This window comes from Erpetoichthys calabaricus, chromosome 8 (assembly GCF_900747795.2).
Source record: "Erpetoichthys calabaricus chromosome 8, fErpCal1.3, whole genome shotgun sequence".
Taxonomy (NCBI): Eukaryota; Metazoa; Chordata; class Cladistia; order Polypteriformes; family Polypteridae; genus Erpetoichthys; species Erpetoichthys calabaricus.
This window is the reverse complement of record NC_041401.2, coordinates 23234143-23261579: the sequence shown is the minus strand read 5'-3', so window position 1 is coordinate 23261579 and position 27437 is coordinate 23234143. Positions and strand designations below refer to the sequence as shown.

The window sequence follows — 27437 nt, the reverse complement described above, 5'->3', positions numbered from 1 at the left end:
AAAATAAATAGTTTATTTTATTTTACCCGTGCCTCCCGTGTGAATCTGTGTCGGGTCGGCGCAATATAGCACCTTTATCTTACAACAGTTTTTAATATACTGAATAGCATGATTGTGAACAAATAAATTTATCCTTTAATGAAAGCCTGCTCCAAATTGCTCTGGGTCTCAGACTGGACCAAAGGTTCACTTTCTAACAGGTGTCAAACAAATGTGATTGGGAAGCAGGTTATGGGCTCGATCAAGGGTATTTATCCACCAGACCAGGGGTTGGCACTGTCACCTAATGCTTTCTCTCTTTAGTCCTCTGCAGACCATCAGAAGGAAGCCCCACCTGATGACCTCACATCCAGTCTCTATTCTCCTGGCCCCACTTCCGGTCCCGGCTCTTCTGACCGCATTTCTGGTTGCCACCATATATAACCTCCATCTTTGTTAGCCTGATTCAGTTCTATATTGAACTCCACCTGAAAAGACTTGATCTGATTTTCTCTATGTTTGATTTTTAAGTATATGGGGTAGCTACCCCAGACATTTTTCATTGTTTTGTGTTTTCATTTGACACAGGAATATGATAAGAAGCACAAAGCAAAGCCAACACAAGCTTAGGGGTAATTCTGTGAATGTCCTTGAGGGACCCAGCCAGAATCCGGACTTGAACAACAACAGCAATTTATTTATTCCATAGTTCCAAGTCACACAAGGAATGACTCAAAGGGCTTTAACAGGGCCATATTTTTGATATGGCCTTGACTCCATAAGTAGACAACCAAAAACTTTGTAGGGGGAAAAAAAATGGAAGAAGTCTTGGGAAAAACAATTCATAGAGTGATCCCTTCCAGGTAGGTTGGGTGTGCAACAAAAAATGAGGTAAATACAACACACAAAACAGAACACAAATGATCCTCTTCACAGAGCTGGATGGCCAATCTATTAAGGCCACCTCAGAAATATAATACAACAGTACAAACAACGTTGTTCTTGCTCTTATTTTGGTTCCTTGTTCTGAACCCAATCAAACATCTCTGGAGAGACCTGAAAATAGCTGTCCACCATCTGACCATCTGACATAGCTTGAGGGAATCTGCAGAGAAAATTGGGAGAAAATCTCCAAATCCAGGTGTGCAAAGCTTATTGCATCAGACCCAAGAAGACCCCAAGCTGTAATCGTTGTCAATGAGGTACTGAGTACCTCTGGGTCGGAATACTTGTGTCAATGCAATATATATATATACAGTATACATACATACATATATATTGTGGCTGCTGCTGTAGGGGAACACTACAGCCCTTCAGAAACCCCCTCTTAAACAGATTTTCAATGGGAAACAAACTCTTACAGCTCCCCTCTGTGGGATCAGCTGCTGGCTTGTTGGCTTGTCATGTGATGTGTAAATGACCGAGCCGCGGCCATCCTGAGGTCTCACTCTCCTGTCTCTCTTCCCTCAACTCCTTCTGCTCCGGCTGCAGCTGCCGAGCCGCTCTCCCCTCTTGATGAAGAAGACCTTGTGTTCCGTTGAGCAGGAGTCAGGGCCGATGTGTCAAGTCTGATGGCTGTTCCTTATGAGACATTTCTACTCCTTGGAAAACCTGCTGTACTCTCCTGGGTAACTTTGTGACCCAAGCATGACAAAATACATACATATATATATATATATATATATATATATATATATATATATATATATATATATATACTGTAAATATATATTGTGAAGCCCAGGGCATATACAACTGCCCTAACCACGACACAGACAGGATGAGACACAAGTTGCCACACAGCACACAGTTTATTTATTCAAAGCAGCCCAGTATATATCCGCAACATATTAGCAAAGTAAATCACAGACCCTTCTCTTTGGCAGTCCTTCCACCCCGACTCCTACTCACGAGCTTCGTCCACTTCCTCCTCACTCAGGCCATTAAGGAAGGAAGGACTCCAGATGCCCAACAACCTTCTTCCAGCAGTACTTATGGGTGTGGTGGAAGTGCTGCCAAATAGGGCCTTGCAAGCGTCCAGGCACTCAATGGTGGTGGCCAAGGGGCCCAGGAGGGTTGAGCTTCCATGCTCATGACCTGTGGCCCCGCTGGGAGCCAAGGGGACTGGCCTCTGTTGGTCAGGGGGAGAAACTGTCCTGAAAATCCTCTCTCCCCTGGCCCTTCCATGGTCTGGGCAACCTAACAAGTCCACCACTATATATATATATAAATTTAACAAATTTGCAAAAATTTCTTAAATCTTGTTTTCTATTTGTCATTCTGGAGTATTGAGTGATGTTCAGTGAGGGATAAATGAATTGAAATGCCTTTAACACAAGGCTGGAACATAATTAAATGTAAAGCAAGTGATGGGGCCTGAATACTTTCTGACTACTGTAGGTTTATTTTATTTTATTTTAATGCAAGATCATCAAACCAGAAATGCCTGCTCAGGATGATGTAGGTTCATGAAATAGATTTTTGAATTATTTTGATGAGTATTTGCTGAACTGCTTGAGCACCAGGCGCTCTACATGGTGTACAATGTGTAATGTGTAACTAAGAAAGGAAATGAATTGTGAAAATTTCTGGTAAACAATGTGAAAGCAAAGAAAAGCTGCTGCTGCAGTCATGTGTTGTCATCAGTAGAGATACGACATGTCAGCAGGTTTGGAGGGGCGGGAGTGGATGACAAGTGAAGGATCCCAGTAGGTGAAAGTGATAAAGCTGGCAAGGCAACTCGACCGTGCAGAGGCTCTCAAGAAGGGTCGCTATAAAAGGACAGCTGGCCTCCAAAGTATCGCCACTCAAGGACTTGCCCACAGCTCACACCAAGGCCTTGACACATTGGCAGAATCTGATTAAACAAGAGACGCCATGGATTTTGTGCACAGCAACGGGGTGCTGGTCATTCAACATCTGCAAAAAAACTACAGGGAGTACCAAAGCTTTGTACACTTCATGTCTTCCATCGGCGATCCCCGGAATATCTTCTTAGTTTATTTTCCGCTCTGGTTTCCACTGAGTCATGTCGTCGGCACAAAGATAATTTGGGTGGCTGTTATTGGTGACTTTGCAAACCTTATTTTTAAATGGTAAGTAGTGTATTCTGGATGAGTATAGTGAATTGAGTTACTGGGCATACTAAAGTCTCTTTTTTAGTCAACTACATGTTAGTGATGGATTGGAAAGGAGGGAGCACCAGTATTGAGGGAAGCTGCATTTCCCCCAACAGATGGGGTACACAGTGGCTTCACTCTGAAGTTAGCGACTGTTACATCTCATATCCCATAGCATGAAACATCTGATATCTTGCTGAAGACAAAGGAGTGAAACTTAGAAAATGTCTAAATATAAAAATGTAGCTCTTTTCATTCATTTATTGCTGAACCTGCTGGTTCAACTACAGTGCCATAGGGTTCAAGCCAATCCCATCAGCAAACAGAAAGAGCCAGCTCTACGTGGGAGACCAGTCCATGGCAAGAAATTTGCACTATCTTCTCACATACTTGCATGCTCACTCAGTGCATGGCATGGCACTCACACACATCCACATTGGCACAATGGATAAAAGGGCACTTCACACAGTCTAAGCAAGGCACTCTCACTGCCACATTCACAGTACAAGGCACGGTACTATAACACACACTTAGAAAAGCACCCTCAACCCTACATCCCTGAGGACACGCTCCCACCTATGCCCAAAGAGTCCATGGTGGACTCTGACACATGCACCCACTCACACCCAACTCCCATTTAGGGCACACTCAGGCAATACCCATGCAAGCCATGGCAGGGAGTGCTAATATCTGCACCTACACAGCCCTTGGCAGAGCAGTCCTCCACCTGCACAGTCCATGGCAGATCACTAATAAACCCATACCCCTCAGTCCATGCACACCGACCAGTAGAGAGCAGGCATTTTCTGCATCCCATATTAGGTGTAGCTTTGCATTGTATTTTTATTTGCTTTGTAAAACCACTTCCATAATGTTTATTGTTAAAGGTGCTACAGTATATACAAGGGGTGACCCACCCAGCTCTGATCCTGGAGAGCCATAGTGGCTGCAGGTTGTCTTTCTTAATTAGTGACCAGTTTTTGCTGCTAATTAACTTCTCTTCCCTTTATTTAATTGACTTACTATTTAAGACTCTGGCCACTTAATTGTTTCTTTTTTTCTATAATTAGCAGCCAAACAATAATGAGATACAAAACAAGTTAACACTTGACTAGCTGACCTGTGTCCATCACACAGTATCTTAAAAGTAAAAAAGATGAAGGTCTCAGTAATGGTGATCTGCTCAGGTCCACAATATCTTAATACATAATTCGCCAGTCTCCTCACTCACTCACTCACTCACTCACTCACTCACTCACTCACTCACTCACTCACTCACTCACTCACTCACTCACTCACTCACTCACTTACGTCCGTCCGAAGCCGAATGTGCAGTCGCCTTCTGCACACGTCGCCTTCTGCGCATGTCCGAAGCCGAATGCGCAGTCACCTTCTGTGCAGCTGCCCAAAAAACCTTACGAGACCGACATCGTGGCAGGCGGCAGATTTACGGCCGTGAAAATTCAAAGAGAAAGGCGACTACGGCCGCGAAAATTCAAAGAGAAAGGCAACTTCGACCGACATCCAACCCCAACATCGCGGGAGGCGGCGGATTTACAGCCGCAAAAAATCAAAGAGAAAGGCGACTTCGATTAAAGCTCTAGAGGCCTGAAAGGCGATTTTGACTACAGCTCGAGGCCTAATTACGCATTCATTCAATACACCTATATCAGGTTTGTGGTGCTTATACTTATTACTATTCCACTCGTGCCCTTTTCATCTTACGTTGTCGAAACGGGCTCTTTGTCTAGTCTTTATATATAATACTCTACCGTGGCTGTTTGTTTGTCTGTCCAGGATTTTAAATCACCTGTTGCTCGCAAACCGTTTGAACCATTGACCTGAAATTTGGTACACATATACTACGGGACATCTACTATCCGCTTTCGGGGTGATGATTGAGCTCCAAGGTTATTCCTCTTTTTATTTTTATTTTATTTTATTGTAGAATCAACTCTTGGCAGTGACCAGCAGGGCGGTCATGAGGTGCATGTGTATGGGCGCCGTTCTCATCCCTACCACCTTCGCTGTCACTTCATCATTCTTGAGGCAGATTGAAGACTTCAGTGCCAGCTTAAGTAAAAAATGAAGGAAAACGTACTAAGTAATTGCAACACAACCATTGACGTAATTAGTTTTAACGCAAAAAGATGTCGACGAAAGAAGAGAAGAAGCGGGCCACTAGGGTGGAGAAAAGAAGAGCTGCTCAGGAAGCAGCAAGCGCATCAGCCTCTGAGCAAATGAATGCTAAATGTACAGAGAAAGTGGATGAAAACTATGAAACAAGTGTACTGCACGTTATCGTGTAGTGCGCCATTACTCTTATACTGTATATATAAAAAAGAAAAAGAATATCGACAGTTTTGGAAATGTCAGCTCTGGCATAAAATAAAATGGTTGGGATGAAATTGGTTTTAGTATTAGAACCCCACTTAGCTAGTGGTCTGTTGGCTCAGTTCACACCTCATTTTTGTTTGGCTGCCATTTAACGAAAAATGAAGCAAATTTAGATGTCTGAATCTTAAAAAAGGAATGCAATTAAAATGAAGGGAAAAGAAGTCCATTCACAGCAAAAACTTGTCATTGATTAAGAAAAGGGGCTGGAAGGAAACCCTGTAACCACTGCATCCCTCCAGGACCAGAGTTGGACACCTTTGCTATGTAAATTAAAATGGCCTTTTCATTGATTGATTAACCTCTTTTATTTATGCCAGAAAAGTTTATCACCATCAGTTAACATAACTGTGAGTTTCCCTATGTCTTCAACTACTACTGACCTTTTCTTTTTATCTTAGCTAAGAAGTTTTTTTCTTTCTATTAAGTCTTTCCGGTTTGTATTTGAATGGGAGTTTGTTAGTTTGCCATCATATAGTAATAAAGCCAAATTTCTCCCTGCGGACAAATATCTATCTATCTATCTATCTATCTATCTATCTATCTATCTATCTATCTATCTATCTATCTATCTATCTATCTATCTATCTATCTATCTATCTATCTATCTATCTATCTATCTATCTATCTATCTATCTATCTATCTATCTCACAAATTCATAATCCCTTTTTTCTTTTTTTAAACAGGATATTATTTGGTCATCGTCCATACTGGTGGGTGCAAGAAACGCAGTTCTATCAAAACAGCTCCCATCCACATCTTGAACAGTTTCCCATCACCTGTGAGACTGGACCAGGTAGAGTGAGCCTTTTTGTACCCTTTGGTAACTAAAGGAAACTGTTCACATCAGTCAGTCCATCATTTTGTAACCCTCTTAGTCCTGAACATAGTCGTGGGGGTCTGCTGGAGCCTATACCAGTTAGCAATGGGTGCAAGGCAGGAACAAACACTGGACAGGGTGCCAGTCCATCACAGAGTGAACACACACACACACACACGCACACACGCACGCACACACACACACACACACACCCTAGCCTCACAGTGTCACACCAAATTGATGATCTTCTGTAAAATGGTGCATAGGCATGTCCTTTTCGTTCCTGATTTAATTATATGTTTATTTTAGCCAGTCTATCTATGCATAATTCCATGATTATATTCAATTTATTGTTAAGGAGATCCTCATTCTCATGAGATTAAACATTTTCTTTGGTCATTACTACAAAGGACATGGAGTAATTAACAAATAGAAAAATATCAGATTTGGGTGGAGTATCCCTTTAAGAGTGTGGAGATCTGGAGCAGGTCATTTTGGGAGTAAAGCAAACCATGTATATTAGCTACGTTCATCACTTTCTGCTATCCGTCATCGTGTTCTTCAGCAGCAGCAGCAGCATGGTGTGGGTCAGTGTAGTCAGCTATTTAAGTAATTCAATGTTTAGTCAATGATTTCCCTTATCTATATATATAAATAAATTGCATTAGTTGTCTCTCACACAAATACTCGCTAACCATTAGGACTCGAACCTTGACCTTGGTCTTAGCTTAAAACATTATAACATGAAACACACAGATGAAGCAAAATATGTGGCCAGCGGCAAACTTGCATGAAGTTATTAGGGTTTGCATCTTTTCTATGGCAAACTGCATAGGAAAACTGATTGAGAAGGTGACATTACAGAAAGAAAAGAACAGTAGTGACACATCTGCTGAGCATGAGGCAAATTGCAGAAGATTATGTAATAGGAAGAAAAAGAATGACAGCTCTGTCATCCACTGCCCGTCAAGTACATGTAGCACAGCAACCTTAATGAGAAATGGCTGCTGAGCATGAATCAAATTGAAGCAGCTCTGTCCTCTCCAAAGTTAAGAGTTTGTGTCTTCATCACTGCAAACTGCACAGGCAAACTGATCAAGCAGGTGACATGGCTGCTGTGTATGAAGCAAATTGCTGAAGCCGATTCTTCTTGTTCTTTCGGCTGCTCCCATTTAGGAGTCGCCACAACAGGTCATTCATCTCTATCTATCCCTGTCTTTTCAATAATATTCTGCCACACCAACTGCCTTAATGTCCTCCCTCACCACATCTAAAAAACTCCTGTTTGGTCTTCCTCCTTTCTTCTTGGCTGTCGGTTCCATCCTCAACATTCCTTTCCTCTGCACGTACACAAACCATCTCAATCTACCCTCTCTCTCTCTCTTTGTCACCAAACTGTCACACCTGTGTTGTCCATCTAATATACACATTCCTAATCCTGTCTACTTTTGTTACTCCGAGCGAAAATCATAGCATCATCACTTCCAGCTCTTCCTCCTGTCTTTTTGTCAGTGCCACCATCTCCAAACCATACAACATAGTTTGTCTCACCAATGATTACTTGGTAGAAAGAAGAAAACTGACAGCTCTCTCATCTACTGCTTGTCAGGTACGTGGAGCACAGCAACCTGCTGATACTCCTGCACTACTTGCACTGACACCTTGGTCATGGGAGGACCAGAGGTCCACTTGGTTTTTAGTTATACCTTAAAATTATGGAACTTCAAGTGGTATGCAAAATAACACATGGTAATTAGGGGGTCCCATTACTACTCAGTGTTGGAAGAGCACTAAAATCATACTCTTGTACTATGAAATATGCAATAAATCATCACTAGAAAATGCAGTTACTTAGGATATGCATACCTTAAGTAGATGAATCAGAGACAAAAGCCCTGCCACTTTTTATTGTGCAAGCATCAAGCATTGCGTCTACTTTTTGTGACACATGTGCAATGAAACATTGTGTGCTGAAGACCACCACAGCTCCGCTCTAACCTTTTGCTCCTACTGAGAGTCGACTACATCACAGGTGTCGAACTCCAGGCCTGGAGGGCCGCAGTGGCTGCAGGTTTTCATTCTAACCTTTTTCCTAATCAGTGACTTGTTTTCACTGCTAATTAACTCCTTTTCCCTTCCTTTTCATAGCCCTGTTTTTAAGGTTTCCGTCCTCTGAACTGATTCGTTTCTTCATTAAATGGCAGCTGAACAGAAATGAGATGTGAAACGAGCCAACAGATGACCAGCCAAACTGGAACATCAAACTCCAACCAGTTTCTTAATGAGAAGCCAATTCTTGCTGTTAATTAAACCAGTTACTTAATTCCATAGCTTGCTGCTGCTCTCATTCTGCTACAGCAGACATTTCCCAAAGTGTTGATTTTCTGTTTCTGATTATTGACCTGAGAGATCAACCTTACCGAGACCCTCACCTTTCTTTATGTTCAGATAATGTGGTTAGCTGGTCACATGGCAGCTCATTTTGTGTCTCATTATTGTTTGGTTGCTAATTAAAGAAATAGAACTAAGGGGTCTGAGTCAAGTTAATTAAATCTAAGGCAAAAGAAGTTAATTAGCAGCAAAAACAGGTCACTAATTAAGAAGGTGGTAGAATGAAAACCTGCAGTCATTGCGGCCCTCCAGGACTGGAGTTCGACACCCCTGGCAGGCTTCCTGCTGTTTGTCCTGAGCTCTCCGGCTCTCTGCTGGGAAGCAAAATTCCTCTTGGTAGCTCAGACCCAAAATGGGGGTCAGCCTTTCACAGTTCAAAAATACTTCAAATGCTCATAAATGCTCTTCAAGGAACAGGATAACTATAAACTATTGACTTGGTAAGACTAAAACAAAATAATGTTCCTTAAATTTAAAGAAGTTATTGAAAACCAAAAGAAATCACAAAAAATGCAAGTCAAGTGGAACTTCAAAAATAAGGCAAAATGGAATGCCTGATAAAGGCAACCTTAAAGCAAACAAGTCCAGTCTGTAATCCAAAGACTGAATCCAAATGACAAAGCAAAAAACAACAAGAGAAAGTATAAGAAATGCTTATAACTCTCAATGACCCTCTGAAAAACCATACCATCAATCTGAATACAAAGGTTGTGGGTGTGAAATGTTTTGTTTTTCTTTTGTGGCCAGCAGGTGGCACACCATGTCCCCAAACCTGACACAGACAGATGCAGGTGGCTCTGAGGCTAAGGATCTGTGCTGGTATCCAGAAGGTTGCCGGTTCAAATCCCTGTCACTGCCAAAAGAGATCCAACTCTGCTGGGCCCTTAAGCAAGACCCTTAACCTGTAATTGCTCCAGGGGCGCTGTACAATGGCTGACCCTGTGCTCTGACCCCAAGGGGTATGCAAAAACTAACAAATTCCTAACACAAGAAATTGTATAAGGCAAAATAAAGAAGAAAAAAAAAAAACAAAAGTTCTTTCACACACACAGGCTTTTATCCCAGTGGGAAACACTTTCAATTGTTTACCACGGCACAGCACAGTACAAAAGCATAATAAACACAATAAATACACTGCAATGCCTTCTTTTTCTTTCTCTTTCAGTCTCTGTCTCCATCTCTGTCCTTTCACCTCCACTCCTCCTCTGGCAAGCTTCGTCCCTATTCCTCCCAATGCATGCTCCCTGAATGAAGTGAGGCTGTTCCTTTTATGTTGTACCTAGAAGCACTCCAAGTGGCTCATTAGCATAATCCAGAAGTACTTCCGGGTTTAGATAGAATCCCGAAAAAATAGGGCTTGCCAATTCTTACAGGACTCCCTGGTGGCAAGTCTGGAACCCATAAGTGCAGAGCCCACAAAACTCCAAGTTCCAATGTGCCCTGTGGGAATCTGGGGTGCTGTAGCAACCCAGCAGGACTACCACCTAGTGCTCAAGTGGAGATAGTGTCCTGTATCTGTTTCCTTCCCCGTTCCTTCAACTTTTGAGACATCCTGGTTGGGTAAGGGCCTGGCTGTCCACCACACTTTGTTAGAATTCATGAATTCTGCTTTACCTTGCAGGCAGCCCCTCCGGACATGCCATGTGTTCTTCCTGTGTCTGGTATCTAATGGTGACCTCAGCTCTTCGCTACAAGGACAACCCACCAAACCAACTCTATTGGTAAGAACTGTTTAGGTGGCCTTATCTCTTCAAATCAGTAACTATATAAACATTTGTAAAACTTTAATTATTTGTTGTTGTTAGATGATCTTTCACTGAAAGCATCATGGACGTCTCCTTAAGATGACGTTCACCCAGCAGTATAATGAGCCAGTACTCACCATTACTTCGTATCAGCAGTTCTAGATTTTGCTCTTTGGAGTATTAGCTGTTTTTCTTTGCCTACTGGCAGTGTATGAAGTCACCACTATGCGATGGCCGGTGTTTCTATGCTATATTCTTTAGAGTATTGTCACTTTTTACTTCTCATACCAGCAATTCATACAACCAACTGATACTATTATACCAGAAGAGATGAAATGCCACTATCTCATGGGACAGTTCATTGGAAGCGTAGGCCTCACTAAAATTCAAGGAAGTTATGCAGATTGGCTCACTTTTTTGTTACTGTGTTTTTGTCGCTGCTCTCCTATCTTGCTGGGGACAACAGAGGCAAGAATGTCTGTATTATATAATAGCCTGATTACAAAGGGCAACAAGAGAATGAAAGCTGAGGTAGAAAAAAGTGCCAAAAATGAGTCCAAACACTCTGAAACACCAACTGGCATCAGCAGACGAGCGCCTGTCTGATCAGCATTACTAGCAAAGAGCCTGCTGAAGGAGCTAATGATAACAACAATATCAGTGTTGAAGAATGGCCAGACTGTTGGTCAAAGGAAGAAATGCTGTACTTTCGTTAACAGAAAAGAATAGCTAGTAATTGAAGGAAAAAAGCTGAGGTGCAATCAATTTTGATCCCACCATACAAGAAGGTGGTAATTAGATTTTTGAGTAACTGGAATTTGTGCACATCTCTCTATTATAAAAAAAAATCCTGGACAGGTAAAGCAGGGCAACGAGACGTGATCTTCTCGGAAGTTCTCGGAAGACACTTAAAAGTGCAAACAATATCAAATAAGAGCACAGCCAGCAAAACACTCAGTCATGTAACGGCACGTAGCACACACAGATCCTGTGCTCTCAGCACATTTAAAGCGTATTAGGACAATACGTTCTAGATGAAACGTCAACGACTAAACAAAGAAGAAAGAACAGTGCAGGGAAAAGAGACCCAGAAGCATTGGAGATAAAAAAAGGCAGATAAGAGATTATGAAAGCAGTGGAATTCGAAAGCCTCAAATAAACAATGGCGCGATAAACATGCAGAGAAAGGTAAAGAATATGAAAGCAGTAAAATTCGAAAGTATTGTAGCGTCCCAGCCAGGTTGAAGCCTTTTTTGTTTTAAGTGACTGTTAAGTCTGATTGAGGGAGGGCGGAGTACAGCACAGAAGACTGATAGCGGGGTATTGATTGATGCGGTATGGGGTGGGGGGTGAGACCCGGGGGATGAGGGGTTGGAGAGGGTGCTAGAAAGTTGTGTTTGGGGTTATGAAGTCGGCGATTGTTCAAGTAAAACTTTTGTGACACTTTATTACGTCAGTCGCTATAGTATCAAAAAAAAAGATAGTTAAGATCACATTAGTGCAAACAAAAGATAATTAATCATCAGGACCAGGTTTAATTGAAAAAATAGCAGGACAAAGCAAGGTCAGAAATAAAAGGCAAAGAGCAGAAAACAAAGTCTTTTTGCCTTTGCATCATTCAATGCAGAAAATGTAGATTTACACAATAATGGACCATACGGTATGAGAATCTGTGGTCCTGCAACAGTTAAAGCAACGAAGCAAACGAAAACACAATTCGGTCAGGAGTATATGATCACGGAGAAGTGATCACAACACGAGTAGCAGAGACACGAAGTAGCAGAAAGGACAGCAGCTGTACAGGCTTTAAAATGATCGACGGACTGCCCCCTTCACAACACGAGCAGCGTTATACATCCTGCGATAAAGAGATTTAATAATGCCCGGGGCCGGAAATAAAGGACAAGTATTGTTTTTACAACGTCACGCGAGACAAAGCAGTAAGCCATCATTTAAAACAAGTCCACAGACATCTAATCTAGCAGCTGCTGGATTGCTTTTGGCAGACACACATCATGTGCTCCCAGCTCTTCAAACAATGACATGCGACAAGCAGAACAGGGAGCTCGCCAGCAGCAGAAAGCCAGCAGATGATCCGATGGCATCAACCTTAGCGTGCGTTCAGCCGCCCTCCCTTCACAATGAGCAGCGTTATACATCATGTGAGAAAGAGATGTAATCACGCCCGGGGCCGGAAATAAAGGACAAGTATTGTTTTAACAAAAGTTTTTAAAGTAAAAGTGAAAATAATGCATATATAACAATTCCATTTAAAGTAACAATCTCTTTAAATTGTATATCCGTAAACCAAACACGGGGGTGGACGAGTGAAGCGAGCAGGCGGCAGAGCCCCCTAGTTTATTACAGAAATAATGTTGGGAGTGTTAGATGTATCTCCTGGTATTTTTATTCAGCCCTGGTTCCAGATAAAAATAGTAAAGGGAGCGTCTGAAATATTCAACGGAGGGCATGGTGTGATATTCATAGTTCATGGTTAACTTTAATTGTCATTTAAAACACATACAGCAGTCACTTAGCTCAATTATGTGCAAGGAAAGAAAAAATAAATAACAACAGAGAATCACCAATATACAGTACATGCATACTGTCATCTTTCAACCAGGGATCCTCCCCTGACTGGGGTTCAAAGTCTTGTTACATTTCTTTTTACTTTTTTATATACATAGTATAGAGAAAGTATAGGAATCGTGCAAAAATCTGACCTTGAGATTTTTATAAATTTTGACGTTTTAGACCTTCCCGAGTCTGAAAATACCATTTTTAAAATTATGTCTGTCTGTGTGTAAACACGATAACTCGAAAACACTTTGACCTCAGTCCACAGATTTTGTACACCTGCGTTATATTAAAAATAAGGAATCCTATCAACTTTTGGGCCACTTCCAGAAACCAGAAGTGATACTTTAACTGAATTCTTTTGCAGATTTTCAAGTAAACTATGGTTATAATTACAGATAGATGATTCAAATTTTGTATAGAGCTTTATAATGATAACAAGCAAAATTACTCCACCATAATCTATGTCCCCGTCGTGTTCCTGGTAATACACTTAATTTTTTAATATTTTTTTTTATTTCCACCATCATTATCATAATTAAATGTAGCTAAATGAAGTTTAACCTAAAGCAATTTATTGCAACAAATATTATACAATAATAACACTTTTTCAATGTTTTTAGGTGACTATAACTCTTTTTACTTTGTGCACAATCTCGGTAATGCATATGTAATCATGAAAAAATTCCACCACCATTTTCAACCTCCCTAAGTGCGAAAATATCATTTTAATATAAAGTTTGATTATAAATAGAGATAAATAATTGTGTATAGATACATGTATAGGTACATAAAACTAATGTATTATCATTAGTTATGACGAGAAACAAAGACATATGATATTTGAGAAATATTGCGCAACTGGAAGTGGTTCAGATGCATTTCCCTCTATCTCAGTATATGAGAAAGTCGAGGGGAGCGCACTCCCGATTTTCTTTGTTAATTTTTGTGCCATTTATTTATGTTGATGTTGTTTTTGTTGATTATGTGCATTATTGTTTGTTTATGATCTTGTCTATAAGCTGCCTGTGTTACATTCTATGGGTTTTGTGGGTGGTCTCCAAAGAGGCAGGGCCACCTGTCAGTCTCTGCCAGGACCTGCCCTCCGCTATGTAAATCCAGAGTGCATTCCAAAGTTCTTGCTGGCTCATTTTGAATACACTTGAGAGTTTTGGTGAGTTACGTGTTTCTACTGTGCTTATTGTAAAGTATTTTTAACTGGTGTGCTCTCTCTTTTGACCACTCTTTGGATTGCTGTTTTGGGATTTGGTTTTCATTGGATTGCCTTATTGTTTTAGGTAACTGCATTTTGCCTTTTGTGTTCCACAGAGCTTTGTTCTTGTTTCAAGCATCTTTGTGGAAATAAACCTTTAATTTTAATAAAACGTCTGTGTTGTCCTTATATCTAGCAGGGGTTTGGCTGCATACCTCCCTCTAGTGACTATTTTTGAAAGTCAGTCAGTCAGTCATTCTCCAACCCGCTATATCCTAACACAGGGTCACGGGGGTCTGCTGGAGCCAATCCCAGCCAACACAGGGCGCAAGGCAGGAACAAATCCCTGGGCAGGATGCCAGCCAACCACAGGGCACACACACCAAGCACACATACACCAAGCACACATTAGGGACAATTTTGGATTGCCAATGCACCTAACCTGCATGTCTTTAGACTGTGGGAAGAAACTGAAGCACCCGGAGGAAACCCACGCAGACACAGGGAGAACATGCAAACTCCACACAGGGAGGACCCGGGAACATATATTTGTAGGTTTTAAAATAAGCTCGAATTAAAGTGTGACAAAAAAGTCACAAAAAAACATCACATAAAATTGTTGCACAAAATTTTTCACTTTTAGGCTTAGGATTTTATATATTTAGAGTACTGTATATAATAATAATAATAATAATAATAATAATAATAATAATACATTTTATTTATACAAGGCGCCTTTCAGGGAACTCAAGGACACTGAACAACAATAAATAAATAAATAGATAAATAATTAAATAAAAGACACAATTATAAAAAACTTAAAACATCAGAAAATCTAGAAATTAAAACCAAACAAAACCATTATAATCAGGAGGAAAAAGAAAAAGCCATTTTAAACAGATGCGTTTTAAGTTTACATTTGAAGGATGAATATGATTTGATATTTCGGAGATCTGCAGGCAATGAATTCCAGAGCTTGGGAGCAGAACGGCTGAAAGCTCTGCTCCCCATGGTGGTTAGACGGGCGGGAGGAACAGTCAGATGGGTGGAGGAAGAGGATCTAAGGTTACGGGATGGAATGGCAACATGAAGAAGGTCAGACAGATATGGAGGGGCGAGGTTATGGATGGCCTTAAATGTTAATAGTAGAATCTTAAAATCAATACGAAACTTAATCGGGAGCCAATGAAGCTGCTGCAAGACCGGAGTAATATGGTGAATAGATGGGATTTGAGTGATGATACGTGCTGCAGAATTCTGGACTAACTGAAGCTTATGAAGAGATTTATTCGGGAGACCAAAGAGGAGTGAATTGCAGTAGTCCAGCCGAGAAGTGACAAGACTATGAACAAGAATGGCAGTGGTGTGAGGAATGAGGGAGGGGCGAATACGATTAATATTACGTAGGTGGAAGTAAGCAGACCGGGTGATGTTATTAATGTGAGATTGGAAGGATAGAGTACTGTCGAGGATGACACCCAGACTCTTGACCTGAGATGATGGGGAAACAACAAAGTCATCAATAATAAGAGAAAGATTATTGGTTTTGGATAATGAAGATTTTGAACCAATGAGGAGAACCTCAGTTTTGTCACTGTTTAATTTGAGAAAATTCGAAGAAAACCAGGATTTAATTTCAGCAATGCAGTCAATAAGCGAGGGTGGTGGAAAAGAGGAGGTGGGATTACCAGCAAGGTAGAGCTGGGTGTCATCAGCATAACAGTGAAAATTAATGTTATATTTGCGAAAAATATTGCCAAGGGGAAGAAGGTAAATAATAAAAAGAAGAGGCCCCAGGACAGAGCCCTGGGGCACACCAGAGGTAACAGCGGTGGGTTTGGATGTGAAGGTTTTAAGTTGTATGAACTGAGTGCGGCCTAAGAGGTAGGATCTAAACCAATCAAGTGGAGTGTGAGTAATGCCAATCAGAGATAATCTATTAAGGAGAGTGGTATGACAAATAGTATCAAAGGCCGCACTCAGATCAAGGAGGATGAGAATAGTGATTAGACCGGAGTCAGCAGCCATAAGGAGGTCATTAGTAATTTTAACAAGTGCCGTTTCTGTACTATGAAGGGGGCGAAAACCAGACTGGAACTTTTCATATAGATTATTATGAGATAAATGGGTGTGAAGTTGGATAGCTACTATTTTTTCAAGAATTTTGGAGATAAAGGGCAAGTTAGAAATGGGGCGAAAGTTATTGAAATTAGTAGGATCAGCACCAGGTTTTTTTAATATTGGGGTTATAGCAGCAGTTTTAAAAGATGAGGGAATAATACCAGTAGTGAGAGAAGAGTGAATGATGGCAGAAATGAGAGGGACTAGAGAGGGGAGGCAGGCTTTAACCAGAACTGTAGGCAGGGGGTCCAGCTGACAAGTAGATGACTTGGATTTGCAGATGAGATCTGAAATTTCAGAGGAAGTGGGAAGCTGGAAAGAAGAGAAAATGTGAATAGGCGAGTGTAGTTCAGAAGGAATATAGAGAGGATCTGGACCAAGGTGCTGATGTATCTTTTGGATTTTCTCGTTGAAAAAAGACATAAGAGAATTACAGAAAGCAGTTGAGTAAAGGTGAGATGGTAAAGAGTCTGGAGGTTGTGTAACATTATTAAGTAAAGAAAACAAAGTCTTGGTGTTACCTGTATTACGAGTAATTAACTGAGTGTAATAATTAGACTTGGTTTGAGCTATACAATCCTTATAATAGAGAAGATGATTTTTATACATCTCTTTGTGGACAAACAGTCCGGATTTTTTAAACAACCTTTCAAGTTGCCTGCCCTTAGCTTTCAGAAGCCGAAGTTCAGGCGTAAACCAAGGGGCAGAAAAAGAAAAAGAAACAGAACGGGTTTTTAGCGGAGCCAGAGAATTAAGAATATCATTAAGACAGGTGTTATAATATGAGACCAGTTCTATGGGAGTGGATAAATTATAAAAGTCCATTTGGGAATCGATTCTAGAAAACAGCAAATTCAAGTTAATATTCTTAATGTTGCGAAAGGCTATGAGACGTGGAAGCTTAGGAACAGAAAAGGTAAGTTTGGCATTGAATGAAAGAAGAAAATGGTCGGTTATAGTGAGTTCATCTGCTGTGAGATCAAAAGGAACAACACCAGAGCAGCAGATCAGGTCCAAGATATGTCCTTTACAATGAGTAGGAACATCAGTGTGCTGCTGGTATCCAAAACTCTCCAGGCAAGATAAAAAGTCTCTAGTGAGAGGGATATTGATATTGTCCAGATGTACATTAAAATCCCCCAGCAGAATTATATTTGGGGTAATTACAGATAAATGAGTAAGGAAGGTAACAAGATCGTTCAAAAAATTGTTGTTTGACTTAGGAGGACGGTAGACAGTTGCAATAATGGTAGGAACTGGGCCAGACAGTTGACACACAGTCGATTCAAAAGAGCTAACAGCAGGAGCAGACAACGGCAGGACTTTCCACTCCTCGCGATAAATAATCGCGATACCTCCTCCACGGCCAGAGGCACGGGATTGACAAGTGTAAACAAACCCCGGGGGGGTGCATTCATTAAGTTGTGAAAAGTCTTGAGGTTGTTGCCAAGTCTCAGTTAAACAGAAAATGTCAAACTTACGGTCAATGAGGAGATCCTGAATGAGATGTCCCTTGCTCGTGAGTGAGCGGATGTTTAGTAGACCAAAGCTGACAATGTTGCTGTCGCATTTGACAGTGGTGTTAGTCGACCTAGCTAAGCTGGCCAACACGCTATGATCAACGTTCCTATCTGTGTTGTGTGGAGGGTGCCGAAAATCAGACCAAAAAGAGTTAATTCCTTTCGAGACGTCCGTTCGGAATCTCCGACGAGACCCACGGTGGATGTATCTCCGACGAGGGAGAAGTATGACGTCCGGGTCGAAATACAGCACCGACAGTAGAGGCACAGACTGGAGAAGACGCAGTCGAAGAAGCTCAGCAGCTGGATACTGGAGGAGGCCAGTCGCAGGTTGGATAACGAGCGACAGAAGACTCCAAACAAGCATTAACCAGGCGATTATCCTACCAGTCCACATTGTAGGTGAGGAGGCCAGAGGCAGCTCAGACGTCCAGAGAATAAGCCGGTAAGTTTCAAACGAAACGGAGGTTAGGATGAAGCTAAATGCATACACAGCATATACAGCCACGCAGAGATGTCAACAAAATGGCAAAAAAAAACAAACAAATACCCACAAAATCACATAGTCTAGTTACCGGCGAGCAGCGGCGACCAGTCCCGCCAGCGTTCACTCAAACCGGAAGTCCAGGGTGCATATATATATATATACATATATATACATATATATATATACAGGTCTCCTTACTGCGAGGCAGCAGCGCTACCACTGCGCCACCGTGCCACCCTTTTTGTAATTTATTGGGATTTATGTGCTTTTGAATTCCTCAGTTATAACACATATGTACACCCTACAGTAAAATACAAACCAGCACATAAATTTAACTTAACAAATTATAAATGAAATATTACTACACAATTGGTTTACTGAATAGAGTGTATATGGTTATACTGCACAGAATATTAAAATATCACACCAGTATATTGAGAAGAAATACTATAAAATATTGCACATACGTATAATGAACATAACATTTTAAGGCATGAAATAAGTTAATATTGCACAGATGAGTTATAATGCACTGTATTGACTTAACTTAAACTCCAGTACCAATTGCCAGAGTGTAGAAGGGTAAACAGTCCCTTATAGGGGAGAGTTTGGTCTCTGATAATATTGGTGGCCCTGTTTTGGTAGTTTGCTGTAGAGTTCCTTTACCGGAGTGAGAGATGTCCCAATGATTTTCTCAACCGCTGTCAAAACTGTGTTATTGTGATATTTCCCTCTTCTTATCCTTTACCTATTTTCTTTAAGGGTAAGTGTATTCATCAAATTCTTTACTGGGTTGGTCTACTGTGACACATTAAGATTAACACACACATACATAGATATGCACATACACACAGACCCTAACCACAACAGTACCGTATGAAAGAAGTATATACACTCGCACGTTATTCCCTAGCACTTTAACTCACACAAGTACCGTATGAATAACACATGGACAGTCCGCTTTCACTAGTACTCCAGGAGATTTACTTATCATAGGCATGAACAACATGTGATGTCTTAGATATACCTCAGACCTAAATATTACCTTTGGTCTCCAAGAATATATTCAGAAATACAAAGGCTCAACATCTCTGGCTATATGCCATTTATCAACCAGTGAATGTTTACTTTAACGCACTGTTCATTATTGGACTGAGCTCTTCGTCCGCAGCTCGATAAACCTTGCAGATTGGATCATGTGGCACTTCCTCACTGCCCTAGGTGCTCAAAGAAATCTACCTTATTACCTCAATCACTCTAGATATGAAGACAAACTATAGAAAGTTAAAAGCAACGTGGTATTTATTACATGAATAACAATACCAGTAGAGAAAAGCATTAAAGAAAATGTGGATAGCAAAGCCTGGATATATATGTATAGTCTTTAGGAAAAGCTTACGAAAAGTCAAAAAAGAATGTCTCAGGGTGACATTGATCTAGCACTCGAAGTTGTTCATAAGGTGCTTTGCCAACAATTTGCCAGCTCCCTCTCCTGACGTCGCTCTCACCCTCTTCTGTAGTTGCTTTGTCCTCTTCATCTGTCACTTTGTTCTCTTTGTTTAGTCCATCATATTTATTTTAAAATGCTACAGGAGTTTCACAAGATGTGATTGCTACATGCACCTGATTGGTTGTCTGTCAATATAATGAATGAATTTGCTCAAACTCTTTCATCAGTTTGAGTTCATCCATTTTTTCAAGCAATAAAGTTTCTATTGTTTTAACAATCTCCAGTCTCAAGCTGTAACCTGGTTTGGCCATTTCTAGTCCCATGGTATCTCCTCTTGTTCACAGGATACAGCTTCATGGCATGTCTTCCTTTCCCAATCTGTAGACCAATTTAGTCCGTGGTGCAACACTCAGCTTTGATTACTAATACAATTCAGGAAAACAGATTGCCTTTGATGTTAACTGTCCATGCAAGTAGACCTGTATTTAAGTTCATCTGTTGTTTTATCTTGAGCAAAATATGACGAAAATTAACACCAAAATTTACAGATTTTGTACTCCACAGCAATGACTCTGCAGGGAAAACCTGTCTGAGGCAAAACAGTCCTGATACCAGACAGAGATGCAGGTGGTCAATACACAGTCTGTGTTGCATCTGTAGAAAGTGGTGAGTGTGGAAGGCAGGGGGGTTGGGGGGGGGGGGGGTTAGCTCTCCTAATGCAGGACAGGAAATGCAGATGCTTCTGCCCTCTCTTGACTGGGGAGGAGTCCAGTATAGATAATTTGTTACCTTCTCTTCCAGGAAATTTATGCTACTGACTGACTCCACAGTGGCGCCGTAGTTAGATTAGGGACAGTGGGTTATTCCAGAAGTCAATTTTGGTTTCTTTTTTTTTATCAATGTTCAGGGTCAGGTAGTTGTTCTTACACAAATTCACGAGTAGTTTCACCTCTTCGCTATAAGCCGTCACTTCATGACCACTAAGGTGGCCTATCGTCTGTGATCCAATGATGTGGTTCGTGCTATACCTAGCAGAACAGAGAGGGATCTTCCCTGTTCCTCCCTGTGTGGATAGCGCTTTGAGTACTGAGAAAAGCGCTATAGGAGGGTGTCCCAAAATTCACGCAAGAAGTAATTTTGATAGAGAACACAGGTTTTTAATTAAAAATTGTACATTTTTAATTGATTCATAAAGTATACAGTATAGGGTTATGTATGGAATAGCATATCAGGTAAATGGCCTCCACGGCTTTGCTGGCACATACGCACTCTTTTGTGGAAATTTTCCATGACCTTTTTGCATAAATGTGGCTGAATTTCGTTGATACAGCGCTCAATTTCCTCCTTCAAGGCGTGGGTGGTCGTGGGCTTGATGGCATAAACCTTAGACTTCAAACAATCACTTGTGGATTTTCTGAACCCCAAATGCAACAATTTTTACGATTAACAAAGCCATCAAGATGAAAATGAGCCTCATCGCTGAAGATGATTTTGTTTGAAAAATCAGCATTCACTTGTTGTTGTTCCAAAATCCATTCAATGAACTCTCTTCGCTGTACGTGGTCAGTAGGCTTCAGTTCTTGACTCAATTGAACTTTGTAAGCATGAAGATGCAAATCTTTCGTGAGAATACGCTGTAGAGAGCTTCTGGAAATATTCAATTCTTGACCACGGTGTCGAATTGGTGTTCCTGGATTCTCAGCAACACTCTCACGAACTGCTTTAATGTTTTGTGTTGAACGACTTGTTGAAGGACGGCCAGAGTGTCTAAGATCACTAATTGATCCAGTCTCCCTGAATTTTTTAATTAATCTTTTCACAGTTGATGAAGTTAAATCACTATTCCGACCATATTTGATATGAAAATTGCGAACTGTAGCTGCCAAACCTTCATTATTTTTAAAATATTGCTCAACAATGAAAACGCGTTGTTCTTTCGTGTAGCACTCCATTTTTAATAATCCTGAACTGTGAGCTGTCATGCTGTCTTTTTTTTTTGTTTGAACACTTTACCGCACAAATGGTGCCAAATTCAAATCTTGCGTGAATTTTGGGACACTTTTATAAATGTAATGAATTATTATTATTATTATTATCTTGAGAGTGACAAGTAGTGGACTCAATACGTAGACTTGGTCGACATCAGTGCTCAGAGGTATGGTATCCATCCATCCTCTTCCGCTTATCCGAGGTCGGGTCGCGGGGGCAGCAGCTTGAGCAGAGATAACCAGACTTCCCTCTCCCCGGCCACTTCTTCTAGCGAGGATCGGACCACCAAGGTCCCCGCCTTCGGCCACCACCCAACTCACACTGCACCCGACCTCCTTGGCCCCTCCCATAGGTGGTGAGCCCATGGGAAGGGGGACCCACGTTGCCTCTTCGGGCTGTGCCCGGCCAAGCCCCATGGGTGCAAGCCCGGCCACCAGGCGCTCGCCATCGAGCCCCACCTCCAGGCCTGGCTCCAGAGGGGGGACCCGGTGACCCGCGTCCGGGCGAGGGAAAACGCCGTCCAAATTTTTTATTCGTCATAGGAGGTCTGTTGAACCGCACTTTGTCTCATCCCTCACCTAGGACCAGTTTGCCTTGGGTGGCCCTACCAGGGGCATAAAGCCCCGGACAACAGAGTTCCTAGGATCATTGGGACACGCAAACCCCTCCACCACGGTAAGGTGGCGGTTCGAGGAGGGGGGTATGGTATTCAAGGTGTTTTTTTTTTTTTTTTTAGAGAGTCAAGGCTGGGATGCTGTCAAGAGGCAGGGCCTATTAAAGCCCATTGCGGCACTTCTTGTGTGATTTTGGACTATACAAAAAATAAATTGTACTGTATTGCTTTCAACTCAGACTGACTGGGGTCTGTCTAGGACAGTAGAGCAATCGCTTCTACCAGGTGCTGAGGGACCGCTGACCCATTCATACACAATATTTTGGAGAAACTGGGAAATGAATGGTTCATGCATATACAAATTCATGTCACTGAACTGTATTGTAATGTGCGTTGGTGTGAAAAACATTAAACCTTAAAAGTGATGAACGTAATGTACAGACTGTATTTTAATTGCCTTTTGAGAGGCAATATTTGCATATTTGCAAGTAAGAACTTTTTTGGTCATTTATCAGTTTATATCGGCTACCTGATGTCACTTCTAAGGGAATTGGCTGACAGGTCAGGAATATCTCAGTCGAGCTGCACTCCATCATGCCTGCTGTGCTGGAAGCCATTAACTGACTAACTAGTTACAACATCCAGTTTTAAAATGGTATGGGTGCATATCAATAAAACATAATATATCTTTACCAACGTAAAAAGGCAATTTGCAGCAGTGTCTGGTTTTCCTAACATGAATCAGAGCACTTTCCTGCAATCATATTGCAATAAGAGCACCTAATGAAAATGAAGCTGCTTTTGTTAAGTGTAAGCAATTACAATCTATTAATGAACAAACTATCTGTGATGCCAAGATGAGACTGATACACTTCTTGGCTCAGAGTCCTGGGTCAACATGTGATTTATTTATTTTAATAACAACAACAATAACATTTATTTCTATAGCACATTTTCCTACAAACGATGTAGCTCAAAGTGTTTTACATGATGAAGAAAGAGAAAAAAGACAAAATAAATAAGAATTAAAATAAGGGAACACTAATTAACATAGAATAAAAGTAAGGTCTAATGGCCAGGAGGGACAGAAAAAACAAAAAAAAAAACTCCAGATAGCTGGAGAAAAAAAATCTGCAGGGGTTCCTGAGGCCACAAGACCACCCAGCCCCCTCTAGGCATTCTACCCAACATAAATTTTCTCAATCAGTCCTCATTGTATTCAGGGTTCACATGGAAGAACTTGATGATGACAGTCATGTGGATTTCTGGCCTTCAATTCATCAAAGTAGGGACATCACAGTGCTTTGATCAGGTGGTGGTGGCACAGATCGCCACCACAGAAAACCGGAAAAAGAACAGAAGTGAAAGTATAGATTACGGAGCCGCCAGGAATGATAATGATAATTAAATGCATATACAGAATATCAGGGTTAAACTAAAATGAAGCTATGAGAAAGCCATGTAAAGTAATGTGTTTTTAGTAGTGTTTTAAAGTGCTCCACCATATTAACCTGGCAAATTCCTATTGGCAAGCTATTCCTGATTTTAGGTGCATAACAGCAGAAAGCCGCCTCACCACTTCTTTTAAGTTTAGCTCTTAGAATTCTAAGAAGACACTCATTTGAAGATCTAAGATTACGATTTGGAGTGTAAAGTGAAAGACATTCTAAAATATAGGATGGAACAGATTATTTAAGGCTTTGTAAACTATAAACAGTATTTTAAAGTCAATTCTAAATGACACAGGTAACCAGTGTAGTGACATCAGAACTGGTGTGACGTGCTCGGATTTTCTTTTCCTAGTTAAGATTCTGGCAGCTGCATTCTGCACTCGTTGCAATCGATTGATGTCTTTTTTGGGTGGTCTTGAGAAGAGTGCGTTACAGTAATCTAGCCGGCTAAAAACAACAGCGTGAACTAATTTCTCAGCATCTTGCAGTGTTATAAGAGGTCTAACTTTTGCTATATTTCTTAAGTGAAAAAATGCTGCCCTAGTAATCTGATTTCTAAGAATATTGTGGTCAATGGTATCAAATGCAGCACTCGGATCTAAGAGGATAAGAGCAGATAAACGGCCTCTGTCTGCATGTACTCGCAAGTCATTGACTACTGTAGAAAAGGCGCTATATAGGCACCTGACCCAGCACAGAACGACACAGAGGCACGTATAAAACACAAGAACTTTTTATTTTTCTTCACCCATGGGCCCACGTCTTCCCTGTGACCCACAGGAAATACACAGTCACAAAAGCACAATCCCAACAACAACACAGTCTTCTCTACTCTCCCACCACTCCTCCGCAAGCTTAGTCCTCCTCCTCCCGACCCTGGCTGTCTGAGTGGTGGTGGCTGGCCCTTTTTATACCCCACCCGGAAGTGTTCCAGGTGCTTGATCACCTGATCCTAATTGCATTTCCGGGTGGGGCTGAAGATTCGACCAGACTCCATACAGCTCCCCCTAGCGGCCATCCGAGCCCCCAACCAGGCTGTGGAGAACTCCATCTCCCATGGAGCCATGCGCCAGGTTGGGGAATCATTGTCCACCAGGGAGGCTGCCACCAAGCGTCCCGGGGGAGGTATTGAAGTGTCCATGGCTGGTCCCCCGAAACAGATGCAGCAGGGGCGTCCCTGCCGGGCATGGGACCCGGCTGTCCTTCATACTACTTTAACAAGTGCAGTTTCTGTACTTATCTAGGGCACTTTTAATACAAAGTAGCTTTGGCAGACGTGATTGTGCTGTATGTGGTGGCTGGCTTGTGGGTACAGTAACTGTCTGAATCCTCTGTTTTTCAAATTGCCTGTACTATTCATTGTAACAGCAATCACATCAATATATATGCCAGGTAATAGCCTCTACCCACTCAGACGCTGGCACCTTATGCCTTTCCCCAACCCCCAGAATGCAGAGGAGAGGTGCTCCAATGCCTTGCTTGCTCTTTGGCACTCTGTTGCACAGCATAGCATACAACTTGATGCATCATGTGAGTGGCGCCTCTACTAGCCAATGATGTTCTGTAGCATTGTGATTGCATATGTAATGAGGATGATTAGCATGTTCCATATATGGTTGTTTCAGGGTGGCAACTAGGCGGGATTTGTGGAGCATTCACTTGTGCACATTTAGCAGATGATTGTGATATTTAAAGGCTAAATTACATAGAAATGTGCATATGCCAGGTACAGTATTATAAATCAGATTTTTTTGGCATATGCATTTTACTGTTTTTGGCGCATGCATATTCTCATATTTGATCCTATGCAAAATGTTATCAATGAGACCCCAGGACCAAACATGATGACCCAGGTTTTGAGTTTGTTCCAGGAACCTTTGGAAAATAAGGTGAAGAAAGCAAAACACAAGAGCTTGTTTAGTGTGGCGCTTGGAAAAACCACATAATACTGCTATTGGGAATCTTTTTGCATGCCTTGTGTGGTGCAGCTGCAGGTCTCCAGATGGCAAGCTGATGTGTGGGTGAATGCATCGTCTTCAAAATGCTGTGTGTGTGAAAGACATAAAGAACCTCATCATCATCATCAAAAACAACAATGTTTATTTGTGTAGCACATTTTCACAGAAAGATTGTGACTCACTGCGGTGGGCTGACGCCCTGCCTGGGGTTTGTTTCCTGCCTTGCACCCTGTGTTGGCTGGGATTGGCTCCAGCAGACCCCCGTGACCCTGTAGTTAGGATATAGCGGGTTGGATAATGGATGGGGGTGGCACAGTGGCGCAGTGGGTAGTGCTGCTGCCTCGCAGTTAGGGGACCCAGGTTCGCTTCCCGGGTTGTCCCTGCGTAGAGTTTGCATTTCCTCCGGGTGCTCCGGTTTCCTCCCACAGTCCAAAGACATGCAGGTTAGGTGCATTGGCAATTCTAAATTGTCCCCAGTGTGTGCTTGGTGTGTGGGTGTGTGTGTGTGTGTGCGCGCCATGCGGTGGGCTGGTGCCCTGCCCGGGGTTTGTTTCCTGCCTTGCGCCCTGTGTTGGCTGGGATTGGCTCCAGCAGACCCCCGTGACCCTGTAGTTAGGATATAATGGATGGATGGATAATGGATGGATGGTTTGTGGCTCATGTAGTTAAAGGAAAATGACAATTTCAAAAGTAAATAAAAAGTAAAAACAGCCGTTTTATACAAAAACATAATGAATTCTGTTATTTGTTTAAAAATTATATTCTGTACAATTTACGCATGAGTTTATGTAAAGCACTAATGATAAATGAGTCCATTATGTAATTGTCTGTGTCTTCCCTTTGCCTCTCCACTTTACACTGATGATGTGCTCTCTTTGTACGTCAAGATCTGAGCTTGTAATGATGCCTTCATGCTCACCATGTTTAACTTTACTTTTTATCACACTATTCAGATAACTGGGCAGCTCAGTAGTTCAGTGGTAGTATGGCTGCTTCACAACTAGCAGACTGGGGTTCGTGTCCTGGGTGTTTCTGCATGGACTTTAGCATGTTCTCCCCAAGTCTGTGTGGGTTTCCTCCAGGTGCTCCATTTACCTCCCACAATCCAAAGACATGCAGGTTAGGTAGATTGGCATTTGCCCTGTGATGGGCTGGCACACTGTCTAGGTGTTTTTTCCTGTCTTGTGCCTGATGATTACTTGGATAGGCTCCAGCAGCCCTGCAACAATGCCTTAGACAAGTAAGTTACAAAAATGGATTGCTGGGTTCAGATAACTTAAAAAAATACTTTGCATAAGATTTCAAGGTATGGAACATGTCTACCTCTGCTCCTTAGGGACAAGCTGACAGAGATGGGAGTAGATTCATACCTAGTGGCATGGATTGTGGACTATCTTACAAACAGACCTCAGTATGTGTGTCTTAAGAACTGCAGGTCTGACATTGTGGTCAGCAACACAGGAGCGCCACAGGGGACTGTACTTTCTCCGGTTCTGTTCAGCCTATATACATCGGACTTCCAATACAACTCGGAGTCCTGCCACGTGCAAAAGTTCGCTGACGACACTGCTATCGTGGGCTGCATCAGGAATGGGCAGGAAGAGGAGTA

The 27437-nt window shown here is 41.7% G+C and overlaps 1 protein-coding gene across 1 annotated transcript in view; it reads left to right on the top strand.

Annotated features, from left to right (window-relative positions):
• Positions 1 to 2620: 2620 nt before the first annotated feature.
• The window catches only part of LOC114655400 (glucose-6-phosphatase 2-like), a 28819-nt gene continuing 4002 nt past the window's right edge, over positions 2621 to 27437 (top strand). The window contains exons 1-3 of the mRNA XM_028806355.2: positions 2621 to 3074; positions 6180 to 6289; positions 10326 to 10425. Of these exons, the coding sequence (XP_028662188.1) occupies positions 2857 to 3074; positions 6180 to 6289; positions 10326 to 10425 (428 nt within the window). The 5' untranslated portion in view covers positions 2621 to 2856. The remainder of the gene's footprint in view (positions 3075 to 6179; positions 6290 to 10325; positions 10426 to 27437) is intronic.